General features: G+C 31.2%; 1 protein-coding gene across 1 annotated transcript in view; it reads left to right on the forward strand.

Moving 5' to 3' along the window:
• The window catches only part of LOC127700407 (inositol 1,4,5-trisphosphate receptor type 2-like), a 162,621-nt gene that overhangs the window by 105,941 nt on the left and 39,176 nt on the right, over window positions 1-17,504 (forward strand). Inside the window, exons 12-28 of the mRNA XM_052203853.1 lie at window positions 146-291; window positions 1,222-1,300; window positions 1,666-1,754; window positions 2,165-2,290; window positions 2,641-2,691; window positions 3,098-3,178; window positions 4,176-4,361; window positions 5,426-5,548; window positions 6,026-6,130; window positions 6,637-6,747; window positions 8,859-8,936; window positions 9,835-9,967; window positions 11,078-11,184; window positions 11,538-11,573; window positions 12,521-12,637; window positions 16,581-16,716; window positions 17,240-17,339. Of these exons, the coding sequence (XP_052059813.1) occupies window positions 146-291; window positions 1,222-1,300; window positions 1,666-1,754; window positions 2,165-2,290; window positions 2,641-2,691; window positions 3,098-3,178; window positions 4,176-4,361; window positions 5,426-5,548; window positions 6,026-6,130; window positions 6,637-6,747; window positions 8,859-8,936; window positions 9,835-9,967; window positions 11,078-11,184; window positions 11,538-11,573; window positions 12,521-12,637; window positions 16,581-16,716; window positions 17,240-17,339 (1,804 nt within the window). The remainder of the gene's footprint in view (window positions 1-145; window positions 292-1,221; window positions 1,301-1,665; window positions 1,755-2,164; window positions 2,291-2,640; window positions 2,692-3,097; window positions 3,179-4,175; window positions 4,362-5,425; window positions 5,549-6,025; window positions 6,131-6,636; window positions 6,748-8,858; window positions 8,937-9,834; window positions 9,968-11,077; window positions 11,185-11,537; window positions 11,574-12,520; window positions 12,638-16,580; window positions 16,717-17,239; window positions 17,340-17,504) is intronic.

The following is a 17,504-nucleotide window of genomic DNA, read 5'->3' on the forward strand; positions in this document are numbered from 1 at the left end:
TGAAGAGAAGTAGATTGAAACCTTGCCTCTTTTTTAAATGCGCTTCCGCATTCTCTTTTATATGATGATATGAGCAGTCGATAAAGTTGATTTGTGACATATGGTTAAACTAACAATAAATGTACATGCAGTATGTATGTTGCAGGTGATATTCTGAGATGGGAACAACAGGTCAGATTACGACATATGCTTACAAGACAATATCTGTGTATAGACTCCAAGTTAGATGTTTCTCTTGTGCCAGATCCCAGCGACCCTAGAACTGTATTCAGACTACATTCTGTATTAAAGGTAAATAAATAAACAAAAACAAAGATTAAATAATGTAACTAGTCCATGCAACAGTTTATATAACACATGTGGCGAGAAGGAAAGCATGGTTTAACCAATTGGCTCAAACTTTATTTGTCTGTTTGTCTTTTTATTTTTGGCCATGGCGTTGTCAGTTTGTTTTCGATCTATGAGTTTGACTGTCCCTCTGGTATCTTTCGTCCCTCTTTTATGAAAGCATGTCTTATAAAAATTACCACATGTATAACAAACTTTTATAGATCCATGAATTCTGGAAGCACTACTTGTGGATGTCAAATACTAATAGAATCATATAAATATGAAAAGATAAAAAACGCTCTAAAACATAAAGTAGGATAAATGGCCAGGTACGCGAATAGGCGATAATTATTATTTTTATTCAAATAAGTACGATATAAATGCGCTTAACACTTGTTAGTGCATCTAAATGTCCAATGATATCTTATACATTTTATATTTTATTTTCAAATTATCAATTTGCCTCAAAATCAGATGTAAAACTTTCAAATAAAATCCTTTAGAAAACCTTTACTACGAATTTTCGGGAATGTATATATGCTATTACTTCCGAAATGTTTGCTAGGAGTTTTTGACTAGGTTTTTGCAGTATAAATAATTAGAGCGTGTACCCTTTATATACACATGTATCTAAAAAATCATGCTTTCTTTTGTCTTCAGGACGTTCTTTGTTCACTGCATTAAAAAATAAACACTGACAAAATTAATTCGTTGACCGTGATCAGTTTAATAGTAATAGCAAGCAATTTCTATTATGAAATTTTGCATTAATTTGTTTTTATTCATAGGATCGGTTTGCAAGTAAGTTAAAATCAAATTATCAGAACTTTTCCTATATTTGTGGATTGTATGAATGACTAACTTTTATCCGACATATTCTGGTTTCTATAGGAGCGAGATGAGATACAGTTTGAAAGTTACGCACGTATAGAACACATGTTGACTGGGTGTTGGCTCCATGCTTTAAAAGGTATAGATCTCATTAAAAAAGGCATATGAACATATAATAGTTTCATATTGCAAAAATGCATTTACATATTCATTAAGTGAACTGATCACAACATAAAGTTAGAGAGTTCTATTTATGTTTTATGTTTCAACTGTTCATTTAACGACAATCACAATTGTAATTTAAAAGACAATCCTTTCATATTTGAAACATTGTTTTTTTAATTGTTTTTTGTTTAAGTTCTTTTGAATAAAAAGTACTTTGTAAACTAAGCTTAAAATAAACATATAATCCTACGGAAAAGACTGTTCGATACTCTTAATACAATAAAATAAAGTTCCCAAATTTATCTTGATTTCTGTACATATATAACAGTCATATTTCAGATGAAGATTACGAGCGTCAAATAAGCACAGAAAATGGAAAAGAAAAATCCATGCACGGTTTACGGTGGGATAGTGCTGCCGTTCGTAAGGTACTTGTATTGCTTTTCGTTTGTGTGATAACTGAAATAAGACAAGACAATCTTAAATTTCCAACAATAGCATTCTAAACAGCCATTGTCAAAACATGTTAAAATCCTAGTTATAACAATGGAACATTATTGTACTTATGAGGTATAATCTTTATTGGTTGCTTTGTTTATAATGTATTAGAAAGGCGATTTTAAACATTAGTGCAATAACAATAAATATTCACCAGAAAATATATGCATTATTCAAAAAATGGTATGCGATTAAACTGTACAAGCATTTATGTCCAACAATTCACAACAGGCGCTTTCTAAGTTGTTTACACTCTTAAAAATGATTAAGCTGAAATATTTGACATAAATTTGTCAGCACCAAGAACCATGAACCAACTCAATTCTGTTTTGATTGGCAGGTATCTGCCTCAAGTGAGAGCATGTACGATGATGCCTATACGATTCAGCAAGTGATGACTGAGGATACACAGAACTTTAACTACGTAGCAGGAATAGTGCCATTTTTGTTTAACTTGATTCAAGATGTAAGTTAACATGTAAATGTTATGTTTTGATTTTAATTTGTTTATCTTTCCATTAGTATGAATGACATAAACAATGCATGGGCAAGAATTATTTCTGGTTTATTTGTACTAATCTATGTTATGGAACACCTTTCTTGTATAAACTAGAGAGTATGTTATGCTGGTAGCAAAATAAATATCAAGTTTGATATGTTTAACTTAAACGAGTTTATTATTTCTGAATACAGAAGACGTTATCGAATTCTAATTATGTTCTTTTCTTTTCCAAATAATTAGCACTGAACGTTAAGCAAATAAAAATCAATGTATCAATAAATACAAATAAATACATGTAAATCTGTATTTTACAGCTGGAGCACAATCCAAATCTGAATGCTAAGAAAACACATGGTATTATAACGGTAAGGAACTTCACCAAAAACTTGTTGTGATTGACAATTTAAATATAAATCCCCTTGTTTTTTTATAATTTAACAAGCTAACAACGAGTAACAAAATGACAGAATACACAACTTACCGACCTAAGAGTTACAGAATGCATTTTCAAAGCCCAATTTAGCTAATAAGTAGAGTAAGTTTTCAAAAAAGATAATTTTTAAATCGTCTTTCCTGGTGTTCAGTAGTTTATTGTTCATTTGTATTAAATAGAAAAGGCCGAATTGTATTATCTGACATTTTTAAGCGCTGCTATTTATATAGATAGCGTTAAGATTTAAATGGCAATTTCAGTCAAGACTATGAAAAGTATTTATTTCTGGGTTGATTTCTCACTTATAGAATGACATATTAGAATACATTATATTATAGGCACTCCGGGAGGTAAAGCTCTTTATGGTGGTAGAAGGACTGCCGTATAAAGATAGACAAAAGCTGATGAGAAATCTGAGAGTAAGTTTTACTTCCTCATTAATGCGTTCAAGGAAGACATATATTCACTGTCAGTTACAACATCTCGAAAAATAAGTATTTTCAGTCTTTTTTTCACAATTTTTTACAAAAATCTAGTCTAAATAGACCTGTTTTCGCATAGTTTTTCTATGCTTAATTGATACTTCTGTAGCTTAGATTTTGTAATTTCTTGTTTGTTGAACGTCTTCTTCATTATTCTTGTTTTAAAACACAGCATTACGGTAGATATACTTACTTTGCATTTTTTAAATAAGTTTTGGATTTTCATATATTTTGGCCTTCAGCATCACTGAATAAACATGTTTTGTCGAAAAATTGGTACAGTTACTGTTATCACGACCACTGGGTTAGGTATTTTGCTGCTACAAAATTTTGTAAATTATTTTAGATTAAGGAACATATCTCTCTCATGTAAAACTCTGATTGCGAACCTGGCTTTGGCTATTTGTGTTTGTCCTTTTTGATTTATAAGCTCTTCATTGTTTTAATAAGTTCTGGATTTTCAAATATTTTACCCTCGAGCATCACTGAAGAGACACTTATGGTCGAAATGCGGATCTGGTCCAGAAAATTGGTACAGTTACTGGGTCATTAACTCTGTTAGTCCCCGAGGATATTGCTGCTACAAAATTTTGGAAATTATTCTTAAATCAAGGAATATATCTCTTTCAAGTAAAGCTCTGATTGCGAACCTGGCTTTGGCTATTTGTGTTTGTCCTTTTTGATTTATAAGCTCTTCATTGTTTTGATAGGTTATGGACTTTCAAATATTTTACCCTCGAGCATCTGATAAGACATTTATGGTCGAAATAAGCGTCTGGTGCAGAAACATTAGTATCGTTAATGTTATAACAATGTAGCAACTCGTGTTACAAAAAAATAAATAAATATTATTATATTGATTTTTTTGCAAACTTCGTAACATACTAACTAAACATTAATTGTATTTTAATATAAAACTTAAAAATATTTACAGGTGATAGATTTACTAGTCAATCTACTCCAATGTCCTTTACGAGAAGGCGATGAAGAATCCCATATGATCCGAATATTTAAAGAGGCCTATGACGTACTACATGCTTATATGATTGGAAAGAGTAGAAAGAATGCATTATACTTTGCAAAATATATAGACTTCTTTCAGACACAATTCACACAAAAGGTTAATTTTCACTTTTGCTTATTTGTATATGTAAAAAATGAAAGAATACCATTATGTCGCTATTATCGTATACTTAAAATAAATCGTCAGGTGGATAGAAGTATAATTTTTTTATATCTTCGGATATTGACATGGAAATGTATAATTCACGTTACTTGTAATTACAAATAACTTGTAGGTGATTCAGGACAAATTGCGGGAAAATGAACCAAAAAAACAAAATCCATAAAACATTAAACACATTCTAGACAAAACAAAGTAGATAAGACTTGTTTACTACCTAAGGTGTATTTGGTAAAACTTTTCGACATATTATAAGCTGGCATCTTTCATGAATTTTCTTACACACAAATAATGACATTAAGTAAATGTTTTATACGATCTTGTAATTTTGATTGGCCGACCGATTCTGAAGGTAATATTTTATTTCCGTATAAAATGCAACATCTGTGAATGCACGTGCTATCCATGACAATTTTAAACAATGCACAGAAAAACAAACGGATGGCTGAGTTTAACTTGTAATCTCGAGATTGTGAGATAAACATGTTATTATAAGAATTGAATTTGAATTGAAATACTTGTACGTTAACTGGTAACTGTTTATTTGTATATGTTTTTTGAAACAATTTTGTTCGATCAATCGCCTGTCATGTCAACAGATGCTTTCTACAAAAAAGTAAAATCACACAAATACTGAACTCTGAGGAAAATTCAAAAAGGAAAGTCCCCAATGAAATGGCAAAATCAAAAGTTCAAACACATCAAACAAATGGATAACAACTGTCATATTCCTGACTTGGTACAGGCATTTTCTTATGTAGAAAATGGTGGATTGCAATTTTGACAAGAGCAAGTTTTTTTTTATCAATATTTTAAAATAAATTATGTTTTTAGATTTTAAACCTTGTATTTTCACAACATAATTTACTCTTCTCCTCACTCATAGTTAATTGTTTCAGTATTGTATTTCAGTCTTGAGTTACATTTCTAAGTTTAAACGTCCAGAAAAAAAAGCTAAATGATTCAATGCAAGCTAAACGAATTGAACTTCTATTTAACAGGGAGGTATCGGTTTAAATGTTGCACAGATGATTGTGGAACTGATACGAGACAAACGAAAGATTGTTGACAGGATCACAGAAGGTCAGATTGCAACATTTATCAAATTGTTACGAGAAACAGAGGTTTGTCTTTTTACTTTTGAACTGATAAATAATATTGAACCTTGTTTTTATGTCAAAAAGAATATATACTTTTGAACAGGTTTTTTCGATTCAGTTCATGCGGTACCATTTTAGTATAAGAAATTGTTTTATTTGTGTGTTTTACTCAACCGGAAAAATTATTGAAGTTCTTTCAAAAGTATACATAAATTTGTGATATTGTGATTATTGCTTTTTTTCTACAGTCAAAAATTGTATTAACAAAAATACTAAAACCCAAAATGAATTCAAAAAGGTGGACGTCCATTAAACCTGACAAAACCAAACGGTCGATTATATCAACCAAAAGTACAACTGAAAACAACACTCAAACTCATGACATGGTAAAGGCCTTTTCCAAATAAAATTTTAGGTTAAACCTTGATTTGTAACTAGCTAAACCTCAACTTGTATAAACGTTGTTTATAGTCTTATCTACTATATTTGTTTTATTTTTAGAACTATCGATTTTTGGATCTCTTACAAGTACTTTGTGTATGTGATGGAGTTTCTATACCAAACAATCAGACATACATTGTAGAACATTGGCTACGAGGGGAAGAGGTAAAGTTTACATTTAAAAAGTCGTAAAGGGAAGAAAATACGGATCTTTGTTAAACACTGTAATGTTCTATCCTCATTTAAAGCCTTCACCTTTTCATAGGCAATGTTATTTACTATGATCACCATGAGAAGGATTTGTTTAACTTGTTCTAATCCATAAACAGTGTACACACGCACTAAGTTTGGAGTAAATCCATGTCTGTGTGAAAATTGTAAAAAATATGTTAATACGTTGATTTTGTTATAAAAAGAAAAACTACAAAAAACTCTATATGAAAATAAGGAGAGTTGATATGCTTGCTCATGAAACAACTATAGACCAGAGAGAAAAGGACGAGGATGTAAACAAATATAGGGCATATCATAGAGACTTCTCTTTTCTATACTGGAAAAGGGTTTACAATTTCAATAATTCTTTTAGTTTTAAGCATTATCTCTTTTATCTCATGTTGTATAATATGTTGTGAAAGCAGAGAATGGAATTATTATATTGCAATATTTTATAGGGTAGTGTTTACTTAACGGACAGAGGACAAAATATCAACAAGAGGCCTAACATTGTGTATCTTGCCACAGAGAGAACAATACATTGGCTGCCTTTACATGTGTTTGTTGATGTAAGATTTTAATATTTCTAAGAGCTTTACATTCGCTTTCTTCTTTATCTTTTTTTAGTGAATTTATCAAGTAAATCATTTCATTACTTTTTGATCTTACTGAATCTGTACAAACATATAAAAAGAAGGGTAGTTATTGCACCACTGGATCCAAAAGGTTGATTAAAATTGGATCAATCGTTTTGCATGGTATGATAAGATTTAAATTGAAATCTAACACACTTCTAGTAAAATGGGCAATCTTATCTGAAATAGAATTGGGTCACAGACTGTGAACACATTTAAAGACCATATTTATCTTTTTCTTACTCTTTAGCTGTACAAAAGCATTTCACATATTGCGTTGCTTATTTATTATTATCTTTTTTTTTTGGGTGGGGGGGGGGTAGTTTAAAACCCCAAGTCCTTTCTAGATTATAATTCGCGTTTTTTATTCAAGCTAACATGTTGTAAAGTTGGCCTATGACAACTTCGGCTGTTCTATTGACGCTAATTTAAACGAAGATTGATCTGTTACCATTGCTTTTGATATGTAAAATTATTGTTATAAACGGCCATACTAAAGATAAGCATAACAAAAACCCGAACACAACAAATGCTACAATATATTGTATTACGATCAATGTCATTACATCTGCAAGTGAAGTTATAATTCCGGAAAATGTTGTCAGCCATCTATATATTGACTACCTTCTAGATATTGACAATGAGGCTCGGTTGAGAACAAACCTTTACGAGATGATTTCAGCTTCGCAATTATGAACTTTCCATTTCTATGAAGCGATATTCCATCAGCGGCTGAATATGGAGTATATATCTCCCTGTTAATACGATATTCTAGAGTTTGCGTGTCCTTGATAGAGGGTTGCTGCGTACATGGAAGCTAACAATCAAAGGGTTCAAAGTAGCAAAGTTGTAGTCATCCTTTCGATAATTATACGGACTCCATCACGAGTTGGTTATCTTCTCTTCTGATTTATCAACGATATTTTTACTTTCATGAACAACACGACGAGTGCCACATGTGTTTCGTAGACTGTTGTTAATTTTCAATGTTTTTATTTTCGTTTTTGACATGGCGTTGTAATTTGTCTTCGAGTTATAATATCCAGTGGACATCTTCCGCCTTTCTTTAATGGATGAAATAATTTTTAACATCTGTTTTGATCATAGATTTAAGTTTTATGAATATATTTATAAAAAGTTGGGTTAGAACACTATCAGGCGAAACTGATCAAATGTAATGCGGACCCAATTTGATACAAATTTAATGCTCCCAAATGTTATTGCGTTTCTTAACTCTCAATGTGGATTAGATTACGGACATTTAACATCTAATTTGGAGAACTTACCATTGCAAAACCTTGAAGATAAAAAGGGGGTATTAAATTAATGCAAAAGTAATTTACCGATGTTTAAATCTTACAAATCGACTGTCTTAATGTATTACGAAAATAAAACTGAAGCGTGCAAAAAACAAAACAAACATTGAGACACCCACGGGGCACACTTGTCAGTAAATATTGTATGGTTTGGGCAAATTATTCAGTAGACTATGTAAGATGTAACACCATCACTTCGGTCCCTGTCAAAAAGAACATACCGGAAAGTGGTACATATTTAAAAAAAAAAGAGTTCATACGAACACATATCTAGGTAACAAACAATAACAGGAAATCAAATGAACTTCAAAAGAAACGAGACCAAATGCGTCGTCCGGTTAAATGTATGCATCACCCAACTGGCAAATCCACCGTACTCAGTCAAACTGTCACGCTCGGGAATAGGAATAGGTAAACCTGCAAATTAGACGACTGTTCTGATTTCTGAAGTTCTAAGACTGAAAACATGTCGCTAGTGAGTAAAGACACGGACATATCGTATCGGATATCCAATTCTTGATGTTGACCGTTAAACTAATGTAGTTTCGATTGTTTTGTGTTAATCTTTTGTTTAACAATTTCATGTACGTTTGGTTTGAAATTAACTTACATATAACGGTACTCCAATGATACCAACATACTCTCCGGTTTGATTTCACGGTACATCTATCATACAAACCCAACTTGGTCCAATATTAGTAACTTCAACTATATCAATATTCATTTCAGCCTGAGAGTGCTGAATTTAACGAGGACAAATACCAGTTCTTGTTACATCAGTTAGAGTTATTCAAAGCATTATGTTTTGTAAGTACTATTAGATAACGTTTGGGGGGCATTTTCAAATATACAACACAACGGAGAGGGAGTTATAGCTTGAAAAGGGTAAATTGGAAAGTTAAATCTGTAATGAATTTTAGAATGCAGATACTAGTGAACCAATTTTGATCTGAAACGGTCATTTTGTAAACAGCCCTTAAAATATTGAACAATAAATTATAAAATCATTTCCGATCTTTCTTCAGTCAATTTCAGACGTATCAACTGTGGAAAATTCAGTACTGTTCGCTTGTAGTCTATAAAGATCTTTTCAGTCTATGTTAAGACTGTTCAGTACTTGTAATTTACCTGTACACATCACCATCATACTCAATTGTCTGAAAAGGTACTGAACATAACGGAATTGACTGCAAGTGAATTATCTGAATAGTACAGAATTTACCACAATAGATGAGTCTCAACCTTAACTGAAAGACGTATCATAACTTAATAATTTCTTGTTAAACTTTTCAGATGATCATTTTTTTCTGTATATTTATCTAATTTAAAAAAATTACATCGGTGAAATGTTTATAAAAATTGGCACAAAAAATCTTCACACATAATGAAGCCAAATGTCATTTTTAAAAAGAGGGGTCCATGAACTCGTTTTCGAGTTAAATCAGTCTGAATGATAAAAATCAGTCGAAAAATGCATCTTTTTCCGGTATGTTACAGTTTGACGTCGCGAAAAATAACATTTTACGTTAGCGACGTCATTACCTCCCCTGTAACTGTATCGTATGCCCTTAAATATAACTACCATTACTTTACTAAATTATATAAAGCAAAAGATTAAATAGCTATATAATATTCAAAATTTGTTTTTATCCAGTTTACAATAATCTTAAACTGAATATATAAGCATGATTTTGTAATCTTATAGGGAAGGAATGATCTCGCTGTTCATGTTATAACAAGAGAACATGGATATTTAACATGGGAGGATGCCTATCTCTGTCTCACATCGGATCTCCTTCCAGACTGTATTAGAGCAAAATACTGTGAACTAATTATAGGTATTCATTATACATAGTGATTACGATTACTTTTGCGTCTATGCTATTCCAAGGCCAATATTTCTATCACCTTACTATAATGCTCTTTAAAATTAAAATGTCAATTACATGTGACTTTCTCGTTAACAGACTACTTTATTATAAGTAAAATAATACATTTTAATGACAAGTCTTTTTTCAAAGTTATTATATTGCAATCTCCACACTTCATCTGCCTATCTATTAAATTTTACTGTCCTTTGGTTTCATTAGTACTTGGTACATACATTGCATATCACTGTTTATAACTAGTTCGTGAAAAGTTTTCACATCTTGACATCTTGCGGGCCTGCATGTTCAAAATATATCTATAGTGATATATAACAAGATGAGTAAACATAATTTAAAGTATGTGAAAACTTGAGTATATTGTGAAAATGCTGTTTTTCATTTCAGTCAATTTACATTGTTTTCGTGTCTAGAATGCAAATGGTTATGATACGATTGTGATTCAACAATCCATATCAATGTCAAAAATTATAATGTAGCATAATTAAATGTTGAATGATTTTACATCAATACGACATTGTAGTTTCGGTTTGAAATTGTTTATCAGATGCCACAAAATAAGAGAAGACTCATTCAAATGTCGAACTAATAACATTGTATCCAAATCTAACATATCTGCTGTACGACACCATTTTACAACGTCACAATCAAATGTTGTCATCAAGCCTTTGAAAGTAATTGTTTTTAAAATACATTATTTTGAAGTCTAAATAATCATGGTAAATAATGCCATAGTGAGTATTTCTATTGTCGTCAATTGATAGGGCAAATAAGCCTTAATTGTAAAATAGGTTTTTGTAAGATTTACTGACAAATAACGCTTACTTTAAATATGCAGGAATTAGTTCGACACCTACTGTAAAAATAGTAAATGTGCGAAATGCTCATATTATAGCATACGATATCTTCATTATCCTATGGATTTTGTTATTTTGTTTTAAAGGGTATCTTAAATTAAATTGTATAAGTTTTTTTGCATTAATTGTTTCAATAATTAACCATGTTGGGCAATCGCAAAGTTTGACATCTAATTCATTAATGTTTTTTTTTTATCTCTTCCAGCATTGTTTGTAGACGTAGGGAACAACTATTCTGTATTGGACCATCCTAATATCTGTTTTATATATGAATATGTTGGATCAAAAGATTCCGACAGGGATCAGAGCTTTGTAAGTAATATGTGAACAGCAGAATTTATTACAATTACGTGGTTAACTTACTAACATGGCAATTTTGTTCGCAAGGCAGTGAATGTTGACGTAGGCAATTTGCTTTTCCTAAGAAACAGTATATTCGTAATTGTAGAAATCCTTTTGTCTTGTTATTACTCATTGAATTTTCTCAAGGTTGTGTTCTCGATTCATACTCTATGTGTTGTAGGTTATATAAGAAAAAGTCGCCAATTCTTATTTATTTTGAAGATAAATTAATTTTGAAATACTTCATACACCGTCAAAATCAGTATTTTCATAAATATATGTGCCATATAGTAGCGAATTGATTATAAAGTATATGATTGTAGGTTTCTCCAAGCTCACAAAGTCGAGATTCAGGAGAGGTTAGCATCGGTGTATAGATGTATCATTTATATATCTCTGCACTGAAAATATTTTCATCTTATTTCTTTAGAAATAACATATTAAGTTTTTATTATCTCTTGTTTTTCCTTTTTTAATTATGGAGACGTTATTTTATTAAATATTTAATTTATAGTATCCTTTAAGAAAAGACTCTTTTTTTTATCGGAATGGGTATCCGACATTATAAAAACAGTAATTCAAATTGACTTTTATTATTTTTTACATGCATGATTTGTTTAATATATTATCTTCAATTATTTTTACTTAATTCGTTAAATTCTGATAGATTATATTCGAAAACCAATTAACATTAAAATTTAGATGGTGTTGCTGCTTTTGTCTATCAGTGCTGTTATGCTGCTTTGTTATAATATACTAATAAATGTATTGTTGGGTAGAAAGAAGAATTTAATTTCATGACAGTTTGTTTTAAGTGGATGATTGTCGCATTGGCATTTGATACTCCCGCCCATTTCCATATATTAGCCCTATTATATGTTCTCTAAATTTTCTTTACATTGAAGAAGAAAAAATTTCATGATTACAATTTACATTTTATGTTTGAAGCCATTATAAGATAATATATTTGACGCCATTGCTGATTTAACAGTGTTTATCCTTACGGTTAGAGGACTTGAGTTTTCAACCAACAAATTTGAGTTTTCAACCAACAAATACAGGATTCTGTAATACGACAAAAGAATCGGTCAAATAGCTCTGTTTGAAAATCAATTTAAATAATGATAAATGCTGTTGATACAAAATTTACATTTTGAACCAACCAATTAACATCATGTGAACTCAACGAAAATGTTAAGGTTTTTGACACTTTCTTTACCTGTTTGATTGTAAAATTTCATAATGAATTTCTATTATAATTTTGGTGATTATATGTGTTTATCTTTGATATTTATCTTGTATATAGGTTGTCAAAGACCTTGTGACAATATTTCCTGTTTTGAGAGACTGGTTGGCAGAATTTTTGAGACAAAATAACCAGATGACTGCATCGGACATAGGACATAATCAACTTGTTGAACAGGTAAAAAAAACATATTTGGATTTCAGTTAATTATTTTTGTTAGGAGTGCTGGAATCATAATATTTATTTGCGTAAAAGCATTTTACATAAATTTGATAAAATCTAAGCGTAATCATTTGAAACAAGGTATACAATGACGCAATTGATAACAGTTTATAAATTTGGTACGCCCGCCTGCTTTTTGCGTGAACTCCCTAACCCCCTATGGGGTTTACGCCTATATATTGGCGAGTTTTGGAAGCTTCTATGGGCCATTCAATATCCTCGGAAACAAGATTCTTGGAACGTCTCGAAAATTTTCGATCATTTATACAGGTAGTTATCTATGTCTTTGATACGGTTCCTCTATTGATATGTTACCACGTGACATATTTTTTATATTTTGACAACCAAATTAAAGTTCATTTGTTGAACGGAAAATAAAAAATTAAAGAATAGATTGCAGTAAGAAAGCCATTTATATATTACAACCTATTTGCTTTTGACAGCATATGCGTTTTTATTTGAAAGTATATATAATTCATGTTTTGAGACGGTCCCTGTACGCATTGTGACAATACAAATGGGAATAATATACTAACATTAAATTATGTCCCAGAATATACTGATTATTTCTGAACGTTTATCATGTCATATTTGTAATTCCACCATAGCCTGAGCAAATGTCGGAATACAAGAAGAAAATGAACAAAACGATATTACTGCTAGAAATATTTATATTGGGTCGGAAAACAGAAAGATAATTAAACAAAACGGTATTGTGTCTAAAAAAGATATTTTCATTAATAGATACCAACAGACCACGGGAACATTCATTTAAATGATTAAAGTTTAAAATGAAATGAAATTCATCATTAATAGAATATATTTAATGTTATATTATCATCCCGCGGGTTTTAACAGTGAATACATTTATGAAAATCATATGCAACATATGAGTAACAATTATCAGGAATGAACACAAATAAATTAGTATCTAGTGTTTAAACTGTAGGGAATGAAAAAAATAGTTGCATGGTAATAATTCACAAGAATTTTGAATCCTTGCATTTCACAATAAACGTAATTAATATTTTATAATAATCATAATTACTACGTATGCGTTACTAATTTTATACCGTTTACGTATGGTTTTATAAGTCTCTGCTTATATTTTGTATAGAAATAAAATAGAAAGTTAGAATTGAAGAAGAGATTAATTTGAAAAAAATGGCCTTTAGTAAATACTTGACGTTTGTGTTTATTGATAGTATTTTTTATATCTGGAAAAGATTTATTAACAGTTATACATGATACGGGTTATGTTCTTCTCATATATTTTATGATGGTATGATACTAAACCCCTAACGGGAGGGATTGTACTTGATTTTAATATGATGAAGACATAATCTTTCAATCAGTTTAATTGAGGTCTGGAGCTGGTATGTCAGTAACTGCTAGTAGTCCTTTGTTCATGTATGTATCATTGTCATTTTGCTTAGTTTCTTTTGTTACCTATTCTGACATCGGACTCGGACTTCTTTTAAACTGAGTTTTTGCTGTGCGTATTGCTATGTGTTTCTTTATTCTACATTGGCTAGAGGTAGAGGGGAGGGTTGAGATCTCACAAAACATGTTTAAACCCGCCGCATTTTTGCGCCTGTCCCAAGTCAGGAGCCTCTGGCCTTTGTTAATCTTGTATGTTTTTTTAATTTTAGTTCATTTATATGTTTTGGGGTTTAGTGTGACGTCCATTTTCAATGAACTAGTACACAATTTTATTTAGGGGCCAGCTGAGGACCACCTCCGGTTGCGGGATTTTCTCGCTGCGTTGAAGACCCATTGGTGGCCTTCGACTGTTGTCTGCTCTTTGTTCGGGTTGTTGTCTCTTTGACATATTCCCCATTTCCATTCTCAATTTTATGAATATATGTTAATGGAATTTTAATTCTTTTCTTTTTTTTGATAGTTCAAACTTATAGCATCTAAATCTTTGCAATGATTGTGCGATTTTGAAAAGTGTATGCATTGTGTTGACCAGCTCCCCTACAAACGTCTTTCCGTTTATTTACATAATATTACCTATTATTACACCCTGTTGAAACGACACAATAAAATCGGATTTAAAATCTGGTTTGACAACAATATTTTTTTGATTTGACACAAATTCCGGATTTAATGGCAAATAATCCGAAGTCAAACCACTTGAGGTAGGCAGTTTGACACCCGAATTCAAATAACATTAGATTTGAACCTAGAATAAATATACATGATGACGCAAATGCTTATTCTTATCCAGAATATCAGTGCGTATGCTTGCCATTTACTATTTCTTGCGCAAGAAAACTACGTGCATGCGTAAACATTGATTTCACACGTGGTAGGTGATTTTTGCATTTCTTATCTAAATCTAGGACAAGACAGTAAGAGCTAAACGTGATTTTGAAGCATGCTCATCATTGAGGTACTCCGACATCAAGTTGTTTTTCTAATCTTTTTCTCTCTTTGTGAGTGACTGTCCTATTATAAACTTTGAAATTTTCGAAATACTAAGGATTACCCGAGGAAAAGATTACCTTGGCTGTATTTGGCAAAACCTTTATAATTTGTGTCTCAGAGTTACACTTTACCAGGAAATTGGACTTTCAATTTCTCTATACAACCTCTTCCATGAGTACAGACAGATTCAATGAGTATAATAAGAAAAATTTAAAGCATCCAGGAAACAAAATATGAAGATATGAAAAATAAAATAAACGCATCCAGATTATGAAGCAAACTGAGTGCTGAACTTTATATCTTGATCGGTCTGTGTAATTTGCTTTAGACATCCGGTTTGCAGAAATTGAGAATTGCAATAGGATTAGGTCTTTGTACATAAAACACGGAGAAAAAATGATGTACACTCCCAAGTAATAAATAAAATAGTCAAGCCTTAACAGATCATTTCAAATGGTAGCTGTGTACAATTTTCTATTTACAACTAAAATCCAACAGTGCTTTTAATTGACTTGTTTAAGAATCTACACACAATAACATACTTCCAATAAAGGTGTTTTAATATCTTCATTACCTCATTCTATTAACAGTCAATTATTTCAAATCAAAAGCAAAAATAAATTCAGCAAAAAATATTTGGGTGACCAGTCAGTGGTCTCGGGTTCACATATTGCTTTTCTTTTTTCAAAGAAAGCAACATGTTTTTGGAATTACATTCACCATGCACCAATTCTAAAATCAATATTGTGAATACCAATGAAGTGTGAATACTTGAATACTTGAGTAGCTATAGGACAAAAAGGGACCCACATGTTAAAAAAAAACTACATCTAAATCCACCTAAATATTAAAAGAAGATGTGGTATGATTGCCAATGAGACAACTCTCCACAATAGACCAAATGACACAGAAATTAACAACTATAGGTAACCGTACGGCCTGCAACAATGAGCAAAGCCAAACCGCATAGTCAGCTATAAAAGGCCCCGAAATGACAAATGTAAAACAATTCAAACGAGAAAACTAACGGAAGCGCTGGATACTGATGTTACGCGGGATACTAGCAGCCCATCAGCAGCATTATCGATCCTGTGCTCGAAAATGAAAATAACAATCATAAATTTGGTGCTTTTGAAATGCTTTCTTGATTAACCGTCACCAGGAACGCACAAATCCAAGCAACTGAGAAGCTATGTTTTGCAATTTAAACATGGATGCATCTTTTTTTATCTTATAATGATTACAAAAATAAATTGATAGTTTATGCTTTTGTTTGAATTTGTAGATGCATCACTAACACGAACGTTTTAGTTTATTTTTCTTCATCACAATATGTAAAAAAACGAATGTTGAGTATTGAAAGCGAATGTTGAATGTTAAAATCCAAATTTAAAAATATTGAACCAACTTGATATCTATCTATTCTGTGAAGCTTATCTAAAACTTTAAATTGTTATTTTTTAAGGTCTTACGACTTCTTCAGCATTTGGTAAAATTTGGATATTACAATGACATGGATGATGTCAAGCAGCTACTGACTCCATTATTGTCTTTGCTAGATGGTGCTCATGATGTACCCTTTCCAAAGGACAAGGCAAAAGGTATAACGAATGAATATGTCATTAACGATACTAGGATTATAATATATTTCGTCAGACGCCCTATACGTTGCACTTGAATCAATTCGGTTGGAGACTCAAATTAATTGTGAAGTTTGGTTTTAGGTGGGGTTTGTTTTGCTCAGTCTTTAGTTTTCTAAGTTGTGTTTTGTAGACTGTTGTTTGTCTTTTGGTCGTTTTTTCGGATTTTTTTTACCTCAGCGTTGTCAGTTTGTAATCGACTTATGATTTTAAATATTCTTTTGGTATCTTCCTTTCCTCTGCTAGGAGCATTTAAAACCAAATATTTATAAAAGTTGTGCCAAATTTGGCATAGGCGACCATAACACGATGAACAGTTTGCAAAGTTTTCTTTTTATATTATAAGAGCTTGTTTAACAGTATACAAACCATTCTAAAGTTTACAATTGCGGAATAATGTATGTTGATCCATTTGATGTATAAATATACTGTAATACATAGATAGTAAACAAAGTGAATTAAATACAATACTTTATTATGACAGGTTATACAAAAGAAGGACAAAAAGCTGTTAACTCGTATAGAGCTTCAGTGCGTTTTGAAACAAGCCAAGAAGCAGAGGCAGTTGTAAATGCTAAATACCAGTGAGTAATAGTGGTTAAAATATTTCTAACAAGATAGTATTTCCAACTGACATTCAATGTAAAATTATATAAACTTGATGAAAAAACAAAAGAAAATTACATTCTAAAAAAAATACCACAAACACTTTCAAGCCAATATAGATATTTACAGATTTTTAAAATGCA

The sequence above is a fragment of the Mytilus californianus genome, unplaced genomic scaffold, assembly GCF_021869535.1.
Source record: "Mytilus californianus isolate M0D057914Y unplaced genomic scaffold, xbMytCali1.0.p SCAF_5, whole genome shotgun sequence".
Taxonomy (NCBI): Eukaryota; Metazoa; Mollusca; class Bivalvia; order Mytilida; family Mytilidae; genus Mytilus; species Mytilus californianus.